At 42.1% G+C, this 27,041-nt stretch overlaps 1 protein-coding gene across 4 annotated transcripts in view; it reads right to left on the reverse strand.

Moving 5' to 3' along the window:
* The window catches only part of IBTK (inhibitor of Bruton tyrosine kinase), a 116,881-nt gene extending 90,532 nt beyond the window's left edge, over positions 1-26,349 (reverse strand). For 3 of the 4 annotated variants that reach the window (XR_012902586.2, XM_075923811.2, XM_006115894.5), the window contains exons 1-8: positions 26,175-26,349; positions 15,584-16,255; positions 13,117-13,213; positions 10,240-10,364; positions 9,705-9,815; positions 8,254-8,424; positions 7,633-7,750; positions 3,594-3,774 (exon numbers count right to left, since the gene is read on the reverse strand). Coding sequence is in view for 3 of the 4 variants with exons in the window: in XM_075923811.2 (XP_075779926.2) it covers positions 3,594-3,774; positions 7,633-7,750; positions 8,254-8,424; positions 9,705-9,815; positions 10,240-10,364; positions 13,117-13,213; positions 15,584-15,907 (1,127 nt within the window). In the remaining variant the exon portion in view is untranslated. The remainder of the gene's footprint in view (positions 1-3,593; positions 3,775-7,632; positions 7,751-8,253; positions 8,425-9,704; positions 9,816-10,239; positions 10,365-13,116; positions 13,214-15,583; positions 16,256-26,174) is intronic. The other variant, XM_006115893.5, reaches the window with a different exon arrangement.
* Positions 26,350-27,041: the final 692 nt, after the last annotated feature.

The following is a 27,041-nucleotide window of genomic DNA, read 5'->3' on the forward strand; positions in this document are numbered from 1 at the left end:
TACATTACATCCCCCTTGTCCACATGCTTGTTGACCCCCTCTAAGAAATCTAATAGTTTGATGAGACCTTATTTCCCCTTACAGAAACCATGATGATTTTTCCTAATAAAGTATGTTCATCTATGTGTCTCACAATTCTGTTCTTTACTATAATTTCAACCAATTTGCCCAGTACTGAAGTTAGACTTACCCAACAATTACAGGCTGGGATCACCCCTCAAGTCTTTTTTAAAAATTGACATCACGTAAACTATCTTCTAGTAATTTGGTACAAAAAGTTGGTTTAAACGACAGATTACAAGCCATAGCTAGTAGTTCTGCAATTTCACATTTGAGTTCCTTCAGAACTCTTGGGTGAATGCCATTTAGCCCTGGTGACTTATTACTGTTTAGTTTACCAATTTGTTCAAAACCTCCTCTAACCTAATCTCCTCTAAACTGTCCATCTAGGACAGTTCCGCAGATTTGTCACCTAGAATGAACAGCTGAGGTTTGGAAATCTCCCTCGTCATGAGCCGTGAAGACCAATGCAAAGAAATCATTTAGTCTCTCCACGATGATCTTATTGTCCACAGTTGTGATATCGTGGTAGGATATTATGATATTCAATACGTATTTCCTCTTTACAGAATTCAGCAAGTTTCTGGATAGATAAAAACTGACTTAAAAACAAGTCAGATTTTTTTTTGAAACATAAAATGCCCTTCTAAAAAATGAACCTCTTAAAATGAAATTTGAAATTATGTCAGTTATTAAAATAAACATAAATAAATAAATAAATACTCTGCATCAATATGCCCTCCTCAAGTTTTAAATAAGTTGCATTACAAAATTAGGGAAAACATACTTCTCTTTTGAGGATAACTTTGTGTGTGAATCACAGTATAACATATTGCATGAAAGATCTGTATTTAAGTTTTTACACAATTATAAATGCTAATATTTATTTCTTCAAATGTGTCTCAGTTTGTTGGCAGAAAAGGTTTTTCCTTAATTACTTTTGGATTCAGTTCAACTAGCAGATACAGAGATCATATTTACTTCATCTGGAATAGTTTAAATAGTTTAAAGTTGAAAAATCAATTGAGAGTTTAAAAAACAGAAGAGCTTGTTTTGTTCTTCCATTATTATAAAAACCATGCGATGGAGGATAAGATTCATTAATTCTAAAAACCTGAACAATACCATACAGATTTTCAGAGGTTTTCAGGGACCTTAAGATACAGGATTTTCAAATGCACCTAAGCCAGTCAGACTCCTAGCTCTCTTTGATCTGACCTACATTAGGCATTTAAGCTGAACTTAACTGCATTAGGGAAGTTTTCTATACAATGAATCTGCATGCAGAATTACGACACAGCAAAAGAAACAATATCTATGCCAAGACACGTGGCTTGGCGGGAAAAGGATATGCAGGGATGCCTAGCAGTGCTGCGTGAAAGTGAAGGAGCTCAGGCAGGCGTACCAGAAGACAAAGGAGGCAAACCGATGTTTTGAATAATTGCCGCAAACGTGACACTTCTATGAGCAGCTGCATGGGATTCTGCGGGGGAGGGGGGGCGAGACCCCATCTGTGTCCCAACCCACTCTGTGAATTGCTCCCAAGAGACTCTTCAGGCAGCAGGAGGGAAGACATTGTGAAGGAGGAGGAGAAGAATGGTTGAGTGAAGCATTAGAGCTCACTGACAACCAGAACTTCTTCATAACTTTGGAGACAATGCCCTCCTCCTAGGACATATCCCTGACAGATCCTGATGGTGGGAAGGGCACTTCTGGTGAGTTCACATTATAAGTGGGTTATGATAGGGAAGTGTGTTCCATCTATCACCCCACCAGAGTTAGGGAACCACATTGCAGCAAAGTCTTTCACTATGTCCTGCATGTTTCCCAGAGCGACTATCCTTCATAGAGGAGTACTAATTGTCTTGGCTACTTAAATCACAGCAGCTCCCACTGTAAATTTATCCACTCCAAATTAACTCCCAACTAACCAGCAGCTAGCTGGCATTGCAAGCTTCCATCGAGCTCTTGTCAACTGTCACAGTGGGTCTCAACTGGTTCTTGATTAGCCCCAGGCAATCAGATTAGCCTAACTCCCTTGGCTCTGAAAGTCTCCTAATTAGCACCAGGTGTTCTAACTAGCCAGACTGTCCAGACTGCTTCTGGAAAGTTGCTGCTGATTCTAGACCAGCCCACACTAGTTTACCCAGGGAAAAGAGAGACACCTCTAATCTAGGGCTAACATATATCCCTTTGAGTACTCTTCAATAGCCATCTGCCTGATCCTGTCACACTATCCACAGTGAATCACTGTCAAAGTCGATAGTAGCCACCCTACTGGGGACGCACCAGTTCGAACTCCTGCACACGGTGGGACATGCACCTTTGACTTTACAAAATCCAGTGCTGAGAAAAAAAAAAATCAACCTATGTAGGAGGGGAGACAAGGCCTTTGTCTCTGGAGGTTCTTCGGTACTGTTGAAAATCCCAATTGTTATACAAGCAGGCTGGGCACATACTTTTATATCATTGATTTAGGTACATTTTACAAATCAGGCCCATAGTGATGAGAAAAAAAAAATCCATCAATTCAGTAACTACAGTGAATACCTAATTTTTTAATAAATCAGTTTTAAATGCAACATGTTTTTATAAACTTATGTACTTGACACATTAGCAATCAGATAAACCTCTTGAAATATTGCTTTTGTGCATGTTATTTGAATTCTGATGTCCATCTAAATTCAGCTTGACACAAATCCAAGTTAAATGTATTTGTTACTAGATATTTTCTTAACATAAAAACGTGTAAAGTTAACATTTATACAAATTGTCAAGATATACAATTGCTTAAATAAATATGTATATAGTGAAGACAACCTGGTTAGCACAAATTTCCAATTTATAATTTAAAGGCTACATTTGGTTTCAAATCTACTTTAAGGATTATACCAAACAGTGGTAATTAACCATTCTTTAGGAAACTAACTGACCAACAGTGACTTAAGTCACTCTGATTTAAAGTAAATAAGCTCTGTCAAATTTTGAGCCTAATTTTCTTCTCCCTGCCCTAAATAAGAAGGCATTTAAAGAGTTTTCATATAAGTATGGAAGTTTCTCCATCATTACCAAATTGAGAAGACTGGAGATTCTGAAATGATAGCTGCTAGAAGAGAAAATTAAGAGTAAGACATTTAGATAGAATACAACTGATCTTTCTACATCCAAAACCTTCAGATGTATTGTTTAAATATTCAGTCATTGAAAGTACCCAATTATATATAAAAGGCTTTTAGAAGATGCAGAGTAACAGCTGTATTTTAACTCAGCTATTGGCATACAGCTATTTTACTCACAGTCAAATACAAAACTATATATTAAAGAAACAAGGCCAGGCTTCAATGCCTTCACTGAATAAACTATTACATCCAAATTCAAGAAGTCCAAGGAGAAGAAATTTAAAATGTTAAAAACCTCCTGAACATAAACATATTCCCCCCTCCAAATCTTTTCTCTTCTCTAGTTTGAAAAAGGAAAAACACAATGAAACTAAGTCAGTATTGTACTTCCCTGTAGAAGAAAAAAATACATACCTTGAAGCAATCTTCTTGCATTGATAGTCTGTGAGCAAGTAAATGTCCCCTCTTTCAGTAACACATACTGTAGCGCCATCACTTGCCGCGACTAAGGACACAGTTATGTCCTTATGATGCAAAGCAGAGACTTGGCGAGGAGCAGTTACACACTTCTCTCCATTAGGATCCAGTAAATATCCTACAACAAAACACAAGACCCCTATATGTTCTATTTGAGATTCCATAATTATTTATTTTGAGAACACTTCTCCATTCTCTCCTGTATTCCTGAAAAGCCAATTTCAACTCTTCACAATTATTAAGCAGAAACTAATACAAAATTACACTGTATAAGGTCAATTTTATTTGATTATAACGAAGATACTGATATTAGCTGCCACATCACATCAACACAACCTTCACGTATCCATAACTAGCTTCGGCAATTATCAAATCTGCTGCATGAACAGACTCTGTTCAGAATTACAGGCAGTCCCTGGGTTACGTACAAGATAGGGACTGTAGGTTTGTTCTTAAATTGAATCTGTATGCAAGTCGGAACTGGCGTCCAGATTCAGCCGCTGCTGAAACTGACCAGCAGCTGATTGCAGGAAGCCCGGGGCAGAGCAACTCAGTTTCAACAGGCTGAACCTGGACGCCAGTTCTGACTTTCTTAAGTTGAATCTGCCTTGGGCTTCTTGTAGTCATCGCTGGTCAGTTTCAGCAGTGGCTGACTTGGGGACGCCTGGGGCAGAGCAGCTGGGGTGCTGCTGGGTTGGTCCAGTAGCACCCAGAACGGCGCTGCGGGACCATCCGGCAGCGCCCCAGCTGCTCTACCACAGGCGTCCGGAGAAAAGCTTGGTCTGCTGGGGGGGGGGGGGGGGGGCGCACTAGCTGAAGACCAGCGAGACGGGGAGCAAAGCCGCGGAGCACGCGGGCAGCGGGACAGCCCAAACGTGCTGCAGCTATCCCGCTGCCGGCGTCCTCCGAGGCTTTGTTCCGCTGGTCTCCAACAGACCAGGGAGACGCTGAGCAAAGCCGTGGAGCACGTGGGCAGCGGGACAGCCCAGACAGACCAGGGAGCACCCCCCAGCAGACCAGGGAGACGCGGAGCAGCTTTTCTCACCCCGGAGGATGCGGGCGGCGGGACCGCAGCGCATCTGGCCATCCCGCCGCTCCCGTCCTCCGAGGTGAGAAAAACCCCGTTCGTAACTGCGGATCCGACGTAAGTGGGATCCGCGTAACTCGGGGACTGCCTGTATAACACAATATCGACCTGATTGAAAAGGCTCTTGTACCTAGCTGCAGGTCAGGCTTGTTTATTTTGTTGACTTGTTTTGAGTGGATAGGTGAGCAATTAAGGGGAAGTAGCTGGATTGTCTGAATCCTGTTTCCTACTTTTTAAGAAAAATATTTTTAGAATTTACTAAAAGTCAATTACTAAACTTCAAATGATATAGTAAAGCAGTGGTCCCCAACGTTTTGGGGCTGCCGGGCGCCTGGGGGCGGGGCCGCTCACGCGCTGTGCGTATGGGGGCGGGGCCGCTCACAGGCCACGTGACTGAGGGCGGGGCCAAGCATGCGCCGCACGCCCAAGGTCAGCACCGGCATGTGCTGCGATCCCGGGCAGGGGCTGCCCAGGTTCCACGCGGCGCCGCCGGGGCTGGGTCTAGTGCGGCACCCCCGGGGGCGAGGCCGGGGCCGGGGCCGGGGCCAAGGCCAATGCCAATGCCAGGGCCGGCAAGGGCACGCGCGGCGCCCCCAGGGGCGGGGGCGAGGCCAGCGCCAGGGCCGGCAAGGGCATGTGCGGGGGCCGGGGCCAGGGCCAGGGTCAGGGTCAGCACCAGCACGCGCGGCGCACCCGGGGCTGGGGCCAGCCATGCGCCCGGGGCTGGCACCTACCGCACTCCCAGGGGCGGGGCCAGCCCAGATTGCTCCGCGGGCGCATGTAAAGGACCCGGCGGGCACCATGGCACCCGCGGGCACCGGGTTGGGGACCACGGTAAATTAAAGCATACTATTGATGGCAGTCACTCTGATGAAGATACCTATTGAATGTTATATGAGCTTATTAAATGAATTTTTATTTTTGACTTTTTGCAAAGTCTACCTAGAACTCTGAGCGCTTATTTTCAAACAACATTTTTATCAATAAAAAAGTCTTCCACATTATTAGTAATTTGACTATCCTTATGTTAGTAATAGTCACAATATTCCTTGCACTTGAAGTACTCATTAATATTTCATCCCACTTCCTCCACATCTCTGTAGCTCACTTCTTCCGCAAATACTCAAGAACAAAAAGTGGATTTTGTGAGCAAGCCTAGTAGGTAAAACAATCCAGACTCTGGCAAACCATACTGTGTGGAGAACATTTTAGAGCCCAAAACCCCTTCTAAAGAACGCTTAAAAGGCTCCAGATTCAACTTATCAAGATTTGAAAATACTAGAGAGAGAGAGACACAGACACAGTCCCTTAAGTAATCATTGTTAAAAAATATTTAAATAGATTTAACATTTAAAATGTTAAAAAAAATTATAAAAACCTATGCAAGTTTGTCAGTATTTATATTAATGTCTAAGTTAAATACTTATAAATAATTACTTTAGCATGAAATAGCATGATAATACTATGAACTTAAATTTAAATAAAAGAACAGGAGTTATTTTTTAAATATTTCGTATTAATGGCTATTCGTTTTTCAATAAAGGTTATTCATATTCCCCAACTGTAATAAACAAGTTTTACCCACTGTTGCCTTGCTCCTACATATGAGAGAAAAAAGAAAGCAATTTCTAGAGCATTGCCTAAGCCTCCTGGGGTCAACACAAAACACCAGGATTAGCTTTAAAACATTTCAATCTGCACAGATGTACATGTGAAGAAAGAAAAACTCAGTCTAAACACCAATATCAGTCTGAGGTTATAAAATGTCAAAAAAATTTCATCTCACACTGTCCCCTTAACTATAAATGAAGTTCACTGCTGTATGGTATTTTAAATTAGTTATCTTAACTCAGATGAAGATTTATTCAGGAAACAAAAAACAACACACAATTCTACCGTTGTGCTCTTATAAACCAAAACTCTCTGGTCTGGCAACATCTGTGGTCTGGAAGGATCAGAGAGCCCCAGTGCACTGCAGGGGCTGGGATGGGAGCCAGGAGCCTGGCATTATGCAGGGGTGGTGGCACGCAGCCCAGCCAGGTCTGCAGGGGACAAGGGGAGGTGAGCACGGGAGAGCTGGGAAGCTTGACGCACAGCTCAGCTGGGCTGCAGGGGAGGGAACCAGGAAGCCAGGGTAGGGGGGAACCAGGGCAGAGGACACCAGCAACGGGGGGGGGGGGGGGGGGGGGGGGAATCCAGAAAAATCTCTCATCCAAGACCACTCAGGTCCTAAGGGTGACAGATCAGGGAAGCCAACCATAGTAAGGACTTAGCAAAAATAGCAAACAAACCCAACCCCCATAATGCATATTCAGATATATATCTTGCTTTTAAAGTTAATAAGGAGTAAAAAATTGAGCGAATTCCCAATAGTATTTTACAGAGAAATGAAAGCTGGATACAGGCAGTCCCCAACTTACGCGGATCCGACTTATGTCAGATCTGCAGTTATGAATGGGGCTTTTCTCGCCCCGGAGGACACGGACTGCGGGACCTCGCGAGAAAAGCTGCTCCGCGTCTCCCTGATCTGCAGACCAGGAAGACGTGGAGCAAAGCCGCGGAGGGGCTCGGGCAACGGGGCAGCCCAGGCACGCCTGGGCTGTCCCGCTGCCGGCTTCCCCTGAGGCTTTGCAAAGCCGCGGAGGGGCTAAAGCAAAGGGATGACAACTTATCTGATGAAGTGGGTTTTACCTGTAAAAGCTCAGGATATAATATATTTCTTAGTCTCTAAGGTGCCACAGGACTGGTGGTTGTTTTTAAAGTTACAGACTAACATGGCTAGTTCTAAGACAATATAAATTAAGCTTCTTTTCTCATTCAGCAGATAGCCAAATAAAAATTGTGTTTTAAAAATGTTACTCAAAGAAAAAGCTAAGAAAACATTCTTACCTAGCTGGCCACCATTTAATCCCATGGTATATACTGCTTCTCTAGTCCATAAAACTGTATGGAATCTTCCTGCAGCCACTCCAATCACCGTTCTACCTTTCAGATTTTTTGCCTGAACCTACATATGAAAGTCAAAGATTTTCATAGCAGTATCAAATCCCAAACAAATAAGTTTGATGTGCATAAATCAACTTATTTGTCAATAAAAATCTATACCAATTAAACTCTTAATGGTTGCATCCGTTTCACTGAAGATTTGGCATTAAAAAAAAAAGGAGGGTTCATTTCAGAAGTTAGTTAAGTGAGACCCTATCCTACCACAAACGAAGAGAAACTAGAAAAACCAGTAAGTTAACTTATTCCGCCCCCCCCCCCACACACACCTTCTTAGACTCAGAGCAATACCACCTTGGGCTACCAACAGATCCCAGAACTAAGCAGGATTAAGAGTTCAGTACATAGGTAAGAAAATTGAGGAAAAATACAAGTTGTCTAAAAAGCGGCTATTGGAAAGCTTTACTCTGTTTAAGTACAAGTGTCCTAGCATTCTGTAAGAGAGCATCATCTTAACATTTCACTCTCAGTGAGAAAAGGTTGAGGTATTAGGAAGACAGTTATTACCTGTCTGGGAACACTGCAGTTTGTAGGAGGAGGAAGAATACCCAACTGATGGTAAGTATTGAGGCCAAAGGTGTAAACTAACCCTTCTTCTGTTAAAATAACAGTATGATCCTTAGCTGCTGCTACCTGGGAACACTGATGGCCAATTAGACCTTCCACAAGTCTTGGAATCTAGTACAGATTGACAAAGTGTTGAAAACATTAGAATTCTTATTTCTGTACAAAGAGATAATATTTTAAAACACCATGCAGACAGTCTATTAGCAACTCACACACAAAAAATGCCAAAAACAAATGCAAAAGAAAATTAATTGTAAAGTATAGAATTGTGTAATTATTGTTTCCTATGTTATTTAATGCTCAACACCTCATCACATGGTAAAAGTATTTTGTCACATTAATCTTCTCTCCATGTACCTTAAAAACAGATAATCTACTATCTACTCATGAACAAAATATAAAATTCCAAAAAAGCTGAGCGCTTTTCAACAGCAACAATTAGTGGTATGTATGTGCGTTTTTGAAGTTCCTTCTTTCCCTTCTTTCTCCTAAATAATTTTTTTCAAAGTTACGGTAGTACAAAATGGGCTTGAGATCCAATCTCTCTCAATCCCACAAGAAAAGAGGAGAAATCCAGCTTTCCAAAAGCCACTTGCCTCTAGCTCTGATTAAAAATGCTATTTTAGTGAATTTTCAAGTGGGGGAAGAAAAACCATACAAACAATATTTTGTTAAAAATCAATTAGATACATAAAGTTTCTCTATGCTAGTATCAACCTCCATAATATCAAGGCCTTCAGGACTTTCCATCAGACATCTGTAAATTGGATTCATAGTACTAAAGAAGCTTGGTGTTATAAATGGAAGGATCTTTTTTTAAATCAATTTTTTTTAAATGTGTGGAATTTACAGAATATAGGTGAAGTGATCAAAGATGGCATTGGTATGGGACCTAAAACTGGTCATTTAAGCCTTTACCATTTATAAATTATATAGTTATTCCAAATTTTGGCTAATGACTTTAAGCACACAACACTAATATATACATAAGTACACATACACACTTGCAACTTCTCAAACTGTTCCATTCAGGTTTCTCAGAAAATGTTATAATCATGTCATTTCATGTAAATAAATATGTACTATTGGTGATCAGTACACAGCCCTGAAGTCTTCATGGAGACTGACACACACAGCACCAAATTGAATTCTAATTTTTTTCTTTGTGATTTGCATCATGAAACTATTACTCGAATAAAAAAAGCAAGTACTGATCATTTTCAATAAAATCCATTTTAACTATCAATTCTTCTTTTGTAATAATTCCTGAACAAAGATGATCATTGTTAAAAATAACCCACAACTGATTAAAATATTAGAACTCTGTAGTGCACTTGGGACTGCATATTTAAAAACAGAATTTTTGTGCTAAAATATATCTTTAAAGATACCAGGCATGTTTGTTCATCACCATGACCCAAGCGTCCTCCTTGACCATGTCCACAAGTGTAAATCTGTCCTTTCTGGGAAAGGAACACCGCATGAAATTTACAAAGCACCACCTGAAAAAAATATATGCAGTCACAATTTAAGAAATAGCTACATGGAACAGGAAACTACAGCAATAACATGCTCCTGCACCGAATTGTTTAACATCATGTTTTAAACAGAAACTATATTTTGTAACAAAAGCTAGGAATGTATTATAGCTTTGAAATCAAAAGTCAATCCAGCATTTTACATCATCATTACGGTATCTATACTTTCAAGAAGAATTGGGAGCCCTGATCTGTGTACTGAAGGAAAAGTAATCCAGGAGGACTTATACCCAGTAGCAGTCTCAATGACTAAAATAGGACTGTTACATGAGAAACAGCAAAATCAGTTCCAATATATACATTATTTCTCTGTGGACAAAACAATTACACAATGGTATACAACTTTTTAATCTTTGGGGTTTTTTTAAGGTAAAAATGTTCAAAATACCTGTTTAATATAGACTCCATTTCTAGGAAACAAATCCACCAATTCAGGATGATGCTTGCTCTGTTGACCACCATGACCCAAGGTAAAATTTATGTTGTTTCCCCAAGTGTAGACATCTGTGGGATCTAGAACATAAGAACGGCCATACTGGGTCAGACCAAAGGTCCATCAAGCCTAGTACCCTGTCTGCGGACAGTGGCCAATGCCAGGTGTTCTACAAGGAGCGAATTCAACAGGTAATGATCAAGCAATCTCTCTCCTGCCATCCATCTACACCCTCTGACAAACAAAGGCTAGGGACACCATTCCTTACCCATACTGGCTAATAGCCATTTATGGACTTAACCTCCATGAATTTATCTAGTTCTCTTTCAAAGCCTGTTATAGTCCTAGCCTTCACAACCTCCTCAGGCAAGGAATTCCACAGACCGACTATGTGCTGTGTGAAGAAGAACTTCCTTTTATTTGTTTTAAACCTGCTGCCCATTAGTTTCATTTGGTGGCCCCTAGTTCTTATATTATGGGAACAAATAAATAACTTTTCCTTATTCACTTTCTCCACACCACTCATGATTTTATATACCTCTATCATATCCCCCCTTAGTCTCCTCTTTTCCAAGCTGAAAATTCCCAGTCTCTCCTCATATGGGACCCTTTCCAAACTCCTAATCATTTTAGTTGCCCTTCTCTGAACCTTTTCTAATGCCGCTATCTTTTTTGAGATAAGACCACATCTGTATGCAGTATTCAAAACGTGGGCATACTATAGATTTATATAAGGGCAATAAGATATTCTCCGTCTTACTCTCTATCCCTTTTTTAATGATTCCTAACATCCTGTTTGCTTTTTTGACTGCCAATGTACACAGTGTGGATGTCGTCATAGAACTATCCACAATGACTCCAAGATCTCTTTCCTGATTAGTTGTAGCTAAATTAGCCCATATCATATTATATGTATAGTTGGGGTTATTTTTCCCCCGATGTGCATTACTTCAAATTTTTCACAATAAATTTCATTTGCCATTTTGTTGCCCAGTCACTTAGTTTGGTGAGATCTTTTTGAAGTTCTTCAGAGTCTGCTTTGGTCTTAACTACCTTGAGCAGTTTTGTATGGTCTGTAAACTTTGCCACCTCACTGTTTACCCCTATCTAAAATTCAAAGGACAAATTCCATCTTCAATATCTACCACATCTGTGTATTAACCTAATTCCATCTGAAATATAAATATGAACTAAACACTATACATCCCTAGGACTGTCACATCATGTAAGTGACTAGTCAACTATCTGATTAGTGATGTGACTAGTCTCTTCCCCCATTTGCTGCCTCTATCAGAGAAGGGAGAGGGGGGTAGGAAGAAGGAAGCAGAAGCCAGTGCTGGGGAGCGGCTTAAAAGCTGGTTCCCCCCAGCACTGTCTCTGCAAGGGAGGCACACTTTCATCTTTAAGACCTATTTATATGTAAAGTCTGCAATACAAAATTGCAGTTACTGATATGCAAATTTTGTCTTCCACACAGTTAATTTATATTATTGGCTAAGAACAAAAACTTGCAACTCAAGACACTTTTGGTCAAAGTTATATAATTTAGAGCTGTGAAAATAGAGTACCCTTTCAGCTGTAAATACCCTGGTACTAGAAAGTGAATTTAAACTTACTTCCTTTTGACAAACAGATAAGAAAGTCAAATAAGTACAGATGCAACAATGAGTTTATATTTTATCTATAGGTGCAAAGCATGATTGTAATCACTTATATTTTAAAGTCACTTAAATACCAAAATAGAATGATGAAATTTTGTTTAATAAAATAGAAGACAAGGCAACATCAGCCCAGAATTTAGGTTGCATATATATTTTTTCCTTTTTCCAAAAAAACCTAAGATATATTTGTGTAATGAAATATTACAGCAATCAGTAATTTAATAGATTAGAAAAGGAAACTGATAACTCTGTTTATTTGCCCAAACTGACTGAAATGGGGGAAAGCACGAGTGGACCATAAATAGGAAAAAGCAGGTTACATGTTGAAAATTAGATTATAATAATTCAAATATATTAGTAACACTGATGGGAAAGTACATTCAAAGATTTTAAACTTAACAGTATCTTAAAGTTCTGATATACTGAAATTAGCAGATCATATGACTTCTATATAATACAGGTTGGACCTCCCTCAGGACCTGAGCCATTCCAACCTAGGGGAGATCAATGCTCCCCTGCTGGTTGCCTTGATGCCAGCTCCTCTCCCTGGAGCTCTCAACGCTGGGGCTCCTTGCCCTGCCACTGCTTCGATAATGCTGGCCCAGGCAAGGCTCCCTGCCCTGCTGTCCCTGGGAGTTCCCAGCGATTCCCAATCTAGGGATGGCCAGACACTGTCAGCCCCATTCAGCCGCTGCCAGCCCCACTACCTCCAGGGGTTCCTTGGGGTTGCCTGACCCCAGGGCCACCCAGCTGCTCACCGGCTGCTGAGGCCCAGCCCCATTGTCACTGGGGGTTTCCCAGGGTTCCCTGGCCAGGGCCAGCCACTGGGGATTCCCCTGTGGGGAGCCGGGACTCCTCAGCTGCCGCCCGGCCTCGCTGCCAGGGTTTCTCAGCCAGAGATCCCACACCACTGCCAGGCCCCGCTGCCACCAGGGGTTTCCTGGTCAGAGCTGCCCAGCCATCCCAAGGGTTTCTTGATCAGAGCTGCCCAGCCACCAAGGGTTTTCCAGGGTTCTGTGCTTCTACCACCTAACCATGCTGCTTCTATCTTCTCTAAGTACTACACCATTAGTACAGTAACAGAGGGTATTGTCTACACATGCACAAACATTTGTAAGTTGATAGAGATAACCATCTTGTAGGAATCTCTGTATTAAATGTGATGTCCTACCTGTTTTCTTGAATACTACATAGGCTGGTCTATCCTTCATCACAAGGTCCAAGGCAGATAAACCTTCTTTATCTTGCATGTATAAACTAGCCCCATGCTGAAAGAAGAGGGGGGGAAACCATCTGGTATGAGTATTACTATCATCCCAACATTTCACAGCTAGCAAAGAAATGAATATGACAAATAGTCTTAGGTGATCTCACTGCAATGCTACATTTGCTAAGCAAATAAATCCTTTGCATTCCAGAACCATAACATTCTAAAGATGGATTAAACTCAGTAAATAATAATCAGGGACAAGTGAAATGGACTAACTATTTCAAAGTAAGTCTACAAAAAAGCTCAACGGGACAAGCTTCAACAATAACTACTATTCTACATACAGTGATGTGGCAATGACTCCCACAGTTGAAAAACATGCAAATGGGAGTCCCCACTGTGCTTTTAGAGCTAGAGATGATAAAGTGCTATACAAGAGTTAGATACTACTATTACATTTGGGCATCTTCACCAAGGGTAGCAAGTGGGTGTGACAGAAGTGGAGTTGTTCTGTAATAATTTACAAATACTGTATGTTTATCTGTTAATTAGAATATTTTCTCCATGAATGTTGGTATGCTAATAGGAGGATGTGTTGGGAAGAAGAAACAGGAAAGAATACAATGGTTGAAGATTCAACACAAGCTACTGGTTATTATTCTTTATTTAAAGGATAGCTGATAAAGTCATTTTCATGATTAAAATGGGGGCTATGTAACACCATTTGTGTTTGCTATGTTTCTGAATATGCACAGTAATCTGGACTACGAACTAAAAGAATCTTTCAGAGGTCAGTCTGCACTTTTGGGGTCTTTTGTTCCTTCCTGTAGAGGCTGCACTCTCAAAGACTGACAGATTTCACCTTTGGATGAATTATTAAAATATTTTCTGGACTAATCAAACATGATTTGGTCCCCAAAAAAGTTCAATTTAGCCCTGGAAGCAGTTCCAAACACAATGTTAACAGAAGAAGTCTATATATATTTTAGTGCAGCTTATTTAGCTACACAGTACCTAGGGACAAAGAGAAGCAAGTCACACAACCAGATCCCCAAAAAAACCAACACACACGCACACAGAGCAGTTTGGAGTGAACAAATATGGGACACCATTTCTACTGAAAAAGTTTTAAAGTTCTCCAGAATCACAGACACACTAAAGATAACAAATCATTAGAAAGGGCTGAAAAACAACTACTTGGAACATTTTCAAGGAAAGAATGGTTGGAATGAAAGCAAAGTGGCAGGTAAAATAAGCATTTTAGTACCATCAAAGCTTCTAAAATTAAAACTGTTGGAGATACATCCATTTTTGTTAGTCTGCCTATTGAAAGCAGATAATACTAGCAATGATCAACCAGTGTAATACCTCAAATAAGAAAGGGAGAATTCCCTGACCTCTATCTGGTAAGAAATTGGCTAAAGAGACAAGTGGGGCAGAACTAAAGCCCAACATGACAATCACCTTCTAATCAATTTCACTTTCGTGTACTACTAATAAAATGTTAAAAGAAATGAGCAGTAGATACCTGATTTCTTAAGAAATATTTCCATTTAACTATTTTTTTTAGTGTCAGGAAAACATTTCTGTTCGTATTTTTGGAACACATTTTAAAAAAATTAAATATAGTACCAAATCTAAGCCCAGAAACTCCGTGCAGCCCATTGACTTCAACAGGATCCTGCACAGAGGTAAGGGTCAGCTCATGTAGAGTCACTTACAAGATAAGCACTTGAGATCCTGTCTATATTTTAAACTGCACAGATTTAACTTCAAAATTGGCTTAATTGTTATTGGACATAAGGAATCAAGTTACATTAAAAATCAATGCAATTCAGTTTTAAACTGAATTAAGTAGCGTACACAAAAGTAGGGATATTAGTTTATGGTCATTCAAACAATTAATCGATAAGCCTGGGTTTATCGGTTAATCCGAACAACTACACATCTCTATCAGACGCCGTGTGATGACGGAGCAGACAGTCCACAGGGAGCTTCCCCCCCCCGCCCATCTCCCGCACAAACAAGGCTGCTGCCACCCCACGCTCGGCCTCTCATAAAGAGGCAGCAGCACAGGACAGCAGGTGGGAGCCGGTCTGCATGGTGAGCCAATTTTTAAAACCAGCTCTCCTCGCAGATCAGCTCCGCCTGACACTCCACGCTGCTGTCTCTGGCTGCCAGTCCCACCCCAAGGGGGAGCATTTTAGTAACTGTGTAATTGCTAAAAATTGTTGCAGCTACATGACTACTAAAATAAACAATATCTAACATCCTTAACTCAAAGAGTTTTGTACTAGTTTAGCTCAATCCGTTTGAAAGTCACACCTTGAGTGAAATTTTGAATACAGGACTTTCTTTACAAGTTCATGCATGACACACCCTAAACACATTTAAAAAAATAGTATGCATTACATAGTCAGATACTGACCTTCAGCAATGACCAAACACAGTCAATATGTCCATAAAAGATGCCTCTGTGCAAAGCTGTCCATCCAGACTCCTTGTCTTTTGCCAATAAATCCACTCCTTTGGCCTCTGCCAGCCAATCTAGAACACCTTTCTTACCACAAGATGAAGCAAGATGAAGGACATTCCTACCAAAGGTATCCTTTAAGGTTGCTGCATTGTAGCAGTAAGAGGAGAGAAAGGCCTTGATCTGGCCTTCACTTCCTCTGGTAACTACAGAAATAATATCCAAAGCATGTTGCAGAGAATGACACTTCAGAGTGCAGTCAGGAAGGATAGAATTCATTCTCCCCTTTCTCAAACTGCTCCCTCATTAAGAGGAGCAACCAGTATGAATGCTAAGGCACTCCCTTTTTATGACACAATACAGTGCCACAGGAAATTCATTACTCCTAATACTTAAATTAAATTTTATATAGCAGCCATCGAAATCTTTATGCAGTTACGTTTGGCACTTAATAAAAAATATAATATTTATAAGTATAAATGTATACTGTGGAGTCTTATTTCTCCATTTTATACAACAAAAAAATGTTATTGTCCATAGAAAATTCCAAGAAACAAAGGAGCGGGGAGGGGGGCTCCCCCTCCACACGATCTAATTCTTCTAAATCTCCATGATTGCAAAAGAGACCTGCAAGAAAAGGAATAAGAGGGGAAAAGAGACAAATAAGAATTACACAACATTCAATAGACTTCTACCCCAAGACCATATTTTTAGGGGCTTTTTATTAGATATGAGAAACACTGAACTTTGATAGGCCCAATTTTTATGTCTGTTGCATTGATGTTTCCATACATTGGAAAAGCCCCCATAAGTCCTGTAAAAATATGAAACTTCTCATTCACACCCCCACACTGACTCCAGGTGACCAAATTACCCAATAGTCCCTTTGATTATTCAAATGATTTAAATAATTTGTAGATTAAAGGGACAGTAAAATGTTGGTAAACTGGGCCATCACACACACACACACACACACACACACACAAAACTAGGGATATTAACAAATGTTTATAATTGTAAACATAGAACTGCTGAATTTTTTGCAGTTACACATTTACATGCAAGGGAGCAGATGGAAGCCAGTGCTTGGGGGGGGAGCCATCTTAAAAGCCGGTTCCCACCGCCCCACCCACCCCCACTTGCTTTCTCTAATACAGAGGCAGCAAGAGGGGAGGTATGCTTTGAGCCCAGGATTAATTGATGAGTCCAGGTTTATCAGTTAATTAAACCGACTATATGCTAACATACCTACAAAATACTTGTAATTCTTTAAATGTGTAGGGGATGGGGAAGGTGGCTATTGGGGAGGGGGGGGGTAGCAAAAAAAATACTTTAAAAAAATTTCTTTTCACAGAGAAAAAAAAGTTATTTGGGTAAGGAAAAAATTCAGTTTCAAGATACTAATGATGTGTTGCCAGGCATCTGACCAGTGAGATTAAAAAAGATTCTTAATTCTTGTTTGTTCTTCAATAATAGATCACATAGTAAATGAGGTACAAACAACCAGCATTCAAAACCAACCTTCCCCAACATTCAAAATAAGTACATAATTAAAATAGTCAGTGACGTACATACACCACTCTGAACAGTTTTAATATTTCTATCTGAATTTGAACTATTATTCAAGCTAAACAAAAAAACCCCCAACAACATACACAAACTTTCAGACAACAGCCTTCTTCAGCACAAACATATTCTGAACCAGATATCACTCTTGGTTACACATGCACAACTCCCTCATTTTCATGTTTGTCACCCTGTTAGTAGTATTTGACTCTCTGCATATAGGATTTACAACTTTTCAGCTTATGAAACCTCGGTATAAAATTCTCCTAGAAGCATGAATGGTATATCCAAAAGGACCAGTACAAAGTTTTCATTGGATAAATATATCAATGAATCCTGTGAACATTATCTCAAATATGAAAAATGTAAACACAGATGCTTTGGCACCTCATAAGTTATAGCACTCATCACTGTTCTGCATGTCCCAAAAACATTAATGAACTTAGCTGCCCATAACTTTGTTAGGTAGGAAAGTAATATTACCACTTTGCAGAAAGGAAAAACAGGTTAAATCTTTTGCCCAAAGTCAACACAGGAAAACTGCGGAAGAGGCAGAAATAGGACACAGAAATTAGGGATGTGAACATCTAGTTGACTACACAATTAACCAACCAATAAGCCTGGGCTTATGGGTTAATCCTGTCAACTACACACATTCCCCCTCCTCTTGCTGACTCTGTATCAGAGGCAGCAATGTGGGGGGAGGTGAGACAGCAGCCAGTGCCCCTGAGGAACTGGCTTTTAAACCAGTCCCTACGGGCATCGGATCCCGTGGAGCCACCTGCTCCCTCCCACCGCTGTGCTGCTGCCTTTGATAGAGAGCAGGTGGGGTGGGTGGGCAGGCAGGAGCCAGTGCTTAAAAGTCTGCCCCCACGGGTATGTACACGTACACACACACACACACACACACACCCCGACCGAGGGGAGCAGGAGAGGCTGCTTAATGGATTGCCAGCATAGCTTCTATCCACGGGGCACTTGGGCCCCCTGCAGACAGGGGTGGCAGGCAGGAGTTTTAAAAACTGGCTCCCCTCATGGACTAGCTCCTGCCTGCCAACCTGCACTGCTGCCTCTGATACACGCTGACTGTCGGCTCGGACTACTGAACAGTAATGTAACCACTAAAATTTCATGTGGTTACACAATTATTCAATTACACGATATTTAACATCCCTAACAGCTATCCTGATTCCCAGTCCTAGGGCTTCTATCTCTCCAACGTGACACTGACAGAAGTGTTCGCAGAAATCAATTGTTAAAGAATATTTGCAGAAAATGAATTCTGAGCTCAAATGTGACTTGCAGCAGAAATATGATTCTAAACAAACATTATTAATCCAAACAATTCACATGACACATGCCCAAAGTTAAGAAATTCCTACAATAGCAAATATTTTGGAATAAACTAATGTACTCAAACTTGTGCAAAGAGTATTCGCTAAAAAATTTCAAATAGCAAGTCATTTTAAGAAAAATAAACTGCTTGAGTAAATTTTTAGAAAGTTATTCACTATGAATTATTCACTCTGCTCTATTTTACAGTAAAATTCAGAAATATTTCATAAATCAAAAGAAATGTCTATCCAGTTTACAATGTTCTATTCTCTACACAAGATTGACATTCTACTGACATGTGCCAGACCCAAGATGGACACAAATTCAATTCTACATCGGATATTCAGAGATTCCAGGCTGAGAAAGAACCACTGTGATCATTTAGTCTGAGAAGTGAAGCAAGAAAACATAACTAAACCATGAAAAGTGGAAGTCTGTAACAGTTAGGGCCCTTCCAAATTCAAGGTCCATTTTGATCAATTTCACTGTCATAGGATTTTAAAAGTTGTAAATGTTATGATTTCGGCTATTTGAATCTAAAATGTTACAGTTTTGCAGTTGTAGGGATCTTGATGGAAAAAGGAGTTGTGGGGTAGTCACAAGGCTATAGTAAGGGGGATTGAGTGTACTTTTATCCTTATTTCTTTTGACAGTCGTGGAGTCTTCAGAGTTGGGCAGCTGGAGAGCAGTGGCTGCTGGCCAGGATCCCAGCTCTGAAGGTAGTAGTACAGAAATAAAGACTGCACAGTATGATATTGCCACCCTTACTTACGTGCTGCTGCTAGCTTGGTGCTGCCTTTAGAGCTGGGCACATGGCCAACAGACAGCTTCCTGCAGCAGCCCAGCTTTCAAGATAGCAGAGAAATATGGGTGGGAATAATGCAATACCCACCCACCCATATCCCGCAACTCCCTTTCGGGTCAAGGTCCTAATTGGGCAATGTTAGCCTTCCCCATTATATCCGTATAGTTTAGGCTAAAAGCACACAGAAAAGCAGATTTCACAGGGGGAGACCATATTTCATAGTCATTAATTTGGAAGGCCCTAATTATAAATAATTAGTGTATTAATCAGAAAAGTGATTGACAATATTACAAACACCACCAAACTTTTATTCTCTTTAAATGCAGGGAAATGGTTTTGGGAGTATTTTTTCACCCTAATTAATAAGTGCTTAAATAACATAGTGAAACACATTATGTTTAAAATGAGAGAGAAAGAAAGATCGATTAGCTAGATAACTTAGTTCTTGTAGTAGCAGCTTCAAGTATTTCAAATCCTGTTTTATGTTATACACAATATACGGTAGTAATATTTATAATCTGTGGAGCACCTAGCAAGACACATGGTACATATATGAAACATTTTAAACAATATTTCAAGGAATGCACTAAGATTTTTAACAGAAAAATAAGGTTTTTAGTAGGATGTAAGTGGATAGTCAAGTAGTCGACTACTCGATAAGCATACGCAGGAGCCAGTGCTGGTGAAGAATGAGCTTAAAAGCCAGTTCCCCCCAATACTGTCTCCACTGGGGGGAGTAGGGGGAGGGGTGAGGAGCAGCAGGGTACTGGGCATGAGCTGGGAATCCACTATCCCAGTTTGCGCCCAGTCCCCTGCTGCGCCTCTATCTTTTAAATGCTTTTAAAGCAGAGACATAGCTTCTGGCACTGGATCGTGCCCAGTTCCTCACTATGACTCTGCCTTTTAAATGTAGTAAGAGCCAGGCAGCTGTCCCTACATTTCAAAGGCAAAGCCACAGCGGAGTTAGCTCCCAGGGCCGGGAGCTAACCCTGCTGCGGCTCTGCAGTTTCCCCTCTTATCAACTGATTGAGCAGTCAATGGAAATTCCATTGACTACTCAATTAGCTGATTAAACAAAATTTAACATCCCTGGTTTGAAGCTCTGTTTACAGTACTGTTACAATTCTGTTAGTCCCAGAATATTAGAGACACAAAGCGGGTGAAGTAACATATTTAAATTGACCAACTTCTATTGGTGAAATAGATACTCTTTATAATTAGGGACGTTAAATTTGATAAATCAAATAGTTGATGGAAATCCCATCAACTATTCGATTAATTAATTAGTCAGTAAGGACTAGCACATTCTGCCTTTGAAATGTACCTTTCAAATATTGAAATGCCGCATAGAGCCTAGGGTCAGCGCTTCTGCTTTGAAACGCACAAGAGTCCCAGTGGTGGCTCTTGTACATTTCAAGAAGGAAGCAATGCGGGGACTCCCTGCTAACCCCAGGCTCCATGCAGCACTTCTGCTTTGAAACGTACAAGAAGCCCAGCGGGGACTCTTGTACATTTCAAAGTTAGAATGCCGCCACTGCGCCCCGCCCCCTCCCACGGAACTGGAGCCGGGGGGAACCGGCTTTTAAGTCACTCCCCCAGCACACTCTCCTCTTCCCCCCCTTGCTGCCTCTTTGTGATAGAGGCAGCGGGGGAGGAGGGGCGCAGCAACTAGTCGACTAGTGTGTCAACTATCTGATAAGCAGGGCTACTCAACACGCAGCCCATGGGCCACATGCGGCCCGCAGCCCATTTGTTCACGGCCTGTGGTGTGGTTTGGGTTTATGCAGGGCTCAACTTGCAGCTCATGGGTGGGATCCTTTGAACATGGTCTCCACTTGGAACACGCTCCACAATGGCGAGCAATATAATGGTCTTCTGTTGATATGTATTTTAGTAGTTAAATGCCTGGATTGTCATTGCTCATTAAAAGTGCTGTCATATGGGTGGAAATCAGGTAAATACTGATTTTATTAATATCAAGAGAACTGACTTACGTGGGGCCTGCATGTTCTGTAGTCTTGTCTTAATCTTTGTATTCATGCCCATCAGTGTGAAATAACATATTTGCATATATATATTTGCATGTATATGCAACCACACAAAGTTGCAGCCCTCAGTATGTGCAGTATCACTGTGGCCCCTGGGGCTTCCAAAATTGAGTAGCCCTGCGATAAGCTTTTGCTTATCAGAAGGTCAACTAGTTGATTAGTCGCTTACACCCCTATTTATAATTTAACTTTAGAGAGGGAACAAAATGTTGAAACAATTTGGATAAAGATCGCACCTGTCATAACTTGTAAAACATCAGAAATAAAAGGCGAAAGATGTATGCGATCTGAAGAGAAACCAGAGTTAGTACACTAAAGAGTAAGATCATTACACCTTGGGCTAGATACTAATGAAACATGTATTATGTACATTCATTTTGACATTTAATTATTCTGCAGTTAAATGTGTCTCTCTTATTTTGGCATACACTGGGAGAGCTATAGAGGCAGATCATCTAGACCCAAGGAAAGGAACAGCAGCATGTTGCTCTTCTCCTTAATAAATGACACGCTGCTTCTGCAATGTTCCAAATCCCTATCAACCTAAGGAACAAGGGACCAATACCCAGACCTAAATCTCATTCTTTCTGAGTCTAGACTATTGACAATTTGCTCTTTGTTGAAGTGTCTTAGACTTCTAAACTTCTATTATTTCATTTAGCTAGATTTGAGTTCTCTAAACTTTTTTTTATTATTTCTAGTATAATTATGATTTTTTTCCAAAGTAGAATTATTCACTGGAATAATTATAATGTTAAATAAATATTTATTTGATATCCTCTGATCCAAAGTAAAGGTCGTAAGGTTTAGCCCATTTTTAAAATTAAGATATGTTTACATAATCTTTAAAATAGTCAATCATACTACTATAATATGGAAGACATCAAAACTGCTTCATCATACAGAAACCTTGTCCTGTTGGTTTCTTTAGGGTGGTGTTGTCTGAAAAACCATTTAGAACAAGTACAGATGTTAAATTGAGGTTATTTTAGTAACTGAATAGTCGATAAAAATTCTATTGACTACTCGATAGGGGAAGGCAGCCCCACTCTGTTCCAGCTCACAAGCTGGGACCAAACCTCACTGCAGCTCTGCAATTTAAAAGGCAGTAGGAGCTGGGCAGCCTGCTCCCCAGCTCCTACTATGTTTTAAATTGCAGAGCCACAGTAGGATTTGGTCCCTGACCTGGCGTGAGCAGAGATTGAGTTGGGCTGCCTGACCACCAGGCTCCTACTAAATTTAGGAGCTGAGAGGGCAGACAGCCCACCTCAGTCCCTGCTCGCACCAGGTCAGGGACCAAACCCTGCCGTGGCTCTGCAATTTAAAACATAGTAAGAGCCATGGAAGGAGAGGGCGGGGGAGGCCAGACTGCCCAGCTCCTGCTGCCTTTAAATTGCAGAGCCTCAGTGGGGTTTGGTCCCAGTGCAAGCCATAGCAGCCCATTTCTGCTGGGTCACAGGTCCCTGCTGGAACCCCTGAAGGCAGGGGCTGCTGCACACGAAGCCTCCCCTACCCCCACTGCCTCTGATTGGGGGTGGAGAGTAGAGACAGTGCTCCAGGTAACAGGGTTTTAAGGGGAGGCTCTTGCTTCCTTCCCTTGCGGTCTCTGACATAGAGGCAGCGGGGGGTGGAGGGGAATACAAGTAGTCATTTAATCAACTACTCTCTTACAACTCTAATATCAAGTAATGTGAACATTAGAAATGTAGCTATCAAAATTGCCTCTAAGAATGACACCAAATCTGGGGGTGAAAGTTAAAGAGTCCATTTGTAAGTGAACAGTCATCAACAGACACACACAAAAATCACATGCATTTCCTTAAATTAAAGTGCTACATTTTTATCATGATTTAGTGATGTTCCAACTCAAAAAACTCACACAACTAAATCACAGCCCAAACACATAAACAAACACCAGGATAAAACACTGCAACTAATTTCTCATAACTTTTTGTTTGTCTTTACTGCTGCAGAAGGGAGGGAGAAGGAAGGAATCCCAGCAGCTCTAGCTCACTTGTTCAATGTTCATTAGTCTAGCTGTTTATCTCATTTCTGTTAATGAATACCGTAATGAGAAAAGTCTGCACTTAACTCATAACAAAATAAAACATAAAAATGGACAATTAATTGGTTTTTACCAAAGTATCATGAAATGACTCCATTTTACACAAATTGAATCCATTTGTCAGACGTAATGAACTACCTAAAGTGATAGGGAATAGCCAGCATGGGTTTGTGAAGAACAAGTCATGCCAAACTAATCTGATAGCTTTCTTTGATAGGATAACGAGCCTTGTGGATAAGGGAGAAGCGGTGGATGTCATATACCTAGACTTTAGTAAGGCATTTGATACGGTCTCGCATGATATTCTTATTGATAAACTAGGCAAATATAACTTAGATAGGGCCACGATAAGGTGGGTGCATAATTGGCTGGATAACCTTAGTCAGAGAGTTGTTAACGGTGCTAAATCCTGCTGGAAAGGGATAACAAGTGGAGTTCCTCAAGGGTCTGTTTTGGGACCCGTACTGTTCAATATCTTCATCAATCATGTAGATATTGGGATAGAGAGTATGCTTATTAAGTTTGCAGATGATACCAAACTGGGTGGGGTTGCAACTTCTTTGGAGGATAGGGACATAATTCAAAATGACCTTAGCAAGTTAGAGAAATGGTCAGAGGTAAACAGGATGAAGTTTAATAAAGAGAAATGCAAAGTGCTCTACTTAGGAAGGAACAATCAGTTCCATACATACAAGATGGGAAACGACTGTCTAGGAAGGAGCATGGCGGAAAGGGATCTAGGGGTCAAGTTGAATAGGAGTCAACAGTGTGATGCTGCTGCAAAAAAAGCAAATATGATTCTAGGTTGTATCAACAGGTGCGTTGTAAGCAAAACTCGTGAAGTCATTCTGCCGCTCTACTCTGCACTAGTTAGGCCTCAGCTGGAGTACTGTGTCCAGTTCTGGGCGCCACATTTCAAGAAAGATGTGGAGAAATTGGAAAAGGTAGAGAGAAGAGCAACAAAAATGATTAAAGGTCTAGAGAACATGACCTATGAAGCCAGGCTTCATGAACTGGGCTTGTTTAGTTTGGAAAAAAGAAGATTAAGAGGGGACATGATAGCGGTTTTCAAATATCTAAAAGGGTGTCACAAGGAGGAAGGAGAAAATTTGTTCCTCTTGGTTTCTGAGGACAGGACAAGGAATAATGGGCTTAAAGTGCAGCAGGGGAGGTTTAGATTGGACATTAGGAAAAAATTCCTAACTGTCAGGGTGGTCAAATATTGGAATAAATTGCCAAGGGAGGTGGTGGAATCTCCCTCTCTGGAGATATTTAAGAACAGGTTAGATAGACATCTGTCAGGGATGGTGTAGGTGGAGCTTGGTCCTGCCTTGAGGGCGGGGGGCTGGACTCGATGACCTCTCGAGGTCCCTTCCAGTCCTATGATTCTATGATTCTACAGATGCTGAAGCCTTTTAAATATAACAAGGAATGTTATATGGGGTAAATTTGAAAATAGTCAAAACTATTCAGGCTTCTAGCATATTCAAACAAATACAGGCATGAACCTACTCAAATACTATAACTGTTCCCCCTCCCCTCATTTACAGGGATCTAAGGATGTTAAGTATAGGGTAACTGACTAAGGATGTTAAGTATAGGGTAACTGACTAATCAAATAGTTGCTGCATTTTTGCCTCTGCCTTTGAAATGTAGCAAAGCCCTGTTGCTACACTTCAATGGCAAAAGTAGGCCCATCCAGGGTCAGATGGTGAGTCCCCATCTGATCCTGGGCTCCATGCAGCGCTGCCGCTTTGAAATGTGGGGAGGAGCCTGACCCCAGGCTCCCTGCGGCATTCAAAGAGATAGTGCCACACAGAGCAGCTTACCACAGGCTCCATGAAGCACTACCACTTTGAAGTATCCTCTTCTTCCTCTGCCCCTTGCTGCCGCTATCTGACAGAGGCAGCAAGTTGGGGGGGAGGGGGAGACGACTAAATGCTTATCGGATAGTCGACTAGTCCTTCACATTCCTACTGGGAACATAAGCTGGATCCTTCCGTTAACTCTGTGTGTCAATGCATATAATATATTCTGGTGAACCAACAATACTTTTTCAGTGTTTCACTGAATTTAAAATTATTTGATGGACTGACAACTTAAAGTATGAATATCATAAAAACATTCGTTACACACACTGTCAAACATCCATTGTTAGGAAACTTTTATCTGAAAAGCCTTATCTGAAAGGTGGGCGATTTGTATCAAGACAGGCAACTATGCCAATCTCAGTGGAAAGAGGAAGTGACCAAAATAAAGAAAAGACCCGGGAGCATGGAGACAACCCGGAAAGGTCACCAGTTCTTTGAACTCTGTTAAAAAGTCACATCATTTTGGTACTTCTCCAAGAATGTTTCCGTACACGGAGTCCGAAGCCAGCTTGGAGGCCCTTTGCCAAAAGGTCTAGAATAAATAACGCGAGAGCCCATGCAAGCGAGAAGGCTTTCAAGGCTGTCCGGGTAGGGACAGCTGCCCAGACCCGCCCCCTCCTGTGGTCGCTGGAAGGCGTTTCAAATGGTCGGTGCCAGGCAGGGAGGGGCACGAGTCCGGGTCCTAGAGCCAGGGGAGAGGTCGCACTGACGTGTCGCCAGCCTGGTCGCTGGTCTCTTCCCCCGCCCTGCGCCCGCCCTGCGCCTGTCTCCGTCCGTCCCCCAGGCAGCGACTGGCGCTTTCGCGGCCCGCTCGCCTCGCGCCTCTGCCCCCCGCCCCACGGACACCGCGGCTCACCAGTCGCTAGATGAAAGGGCTCGGACGGACGGGGCGGGAGGCGCGCGGCGCGACGCGGGGACTCATCCTCAGTGACTGGGTCTCAGGGCCAGGCTGCCAGAGCGCTCCGAGCGGCAGCCACGGCTACAGGGGGCGCGGACAAGGCAGGGAACAGCTGCCGAGTGCCACACCGGAAGAAGAGCGCTCGCGATTGGCGGGGGCGCTGCGTATCCCGCTCGCCTATTGGCTGCTGGTAGCCACGGCTCTGGCCGGCGCTTGGAACAGAGAGCCCCGGCTGGCTGGCACGCGGGGTCACGGGGCGGGCGCCGCTGACGGGGCTGGGCGCGCGTGGCGGTGCAGAGCCCGGCTGGGCAGGGCGCGGTGCCCTCCGCTGCTGCTGCGCCTCGTCCCGCGCACGGACGGGTCATTGCTGCAGGCGCCGCGGCCACGCAGAGATCCAGAGTCGCTGTCAGGCCCCGTAGCCCTCCCTTCCCCAACGAAATGAGGCTCGTTTGGGTTTTGTGCGATGGTCGCTATCGGGGTTATGCTCCCGCTGGGGACCTCCCAGCCCGCCCAAATGTAAGATTACCGTGACCCTCTAGGAGCGCTCACTCCCGCGGCCGCCCATCCTGCCCAGCAGTTATTTCTGGCTCAGCCTCCACATCTAATCTGTCCAGCAGTTGCTCACCACACCCTACCCACCCCTGTTCACCACACCCTATCCTGGGACTGTTTCACTCCTCTTTTCCTGCCTTCAAGTGGACTGTAATGTTGCGGGGTCCTCCCTCCAAATTGGGGAGTGTTGGCTCCTGAGGCTCCTCTGCCCCTTCCTAATATTGATGCTGCAGGAGAGGGGAGTGTATGGGTACCATCCTCTGCATGCTACTT

The sequence above is a fragment of the Pelodiscus sinensis genome, chromosome 3 (genome assembly GCF_052426305.1).
Source record: "Pelodiscus sinensis isolate ZL-2025 chromosome 3, ASM5242630v1, whole genome shotgun sequence".
Lineage (NCBI taxonomy): Eukaryota > Metazoa > Chordata > Testudines > Trionychidae > Pelodiscus > Pelodiscus sinensis.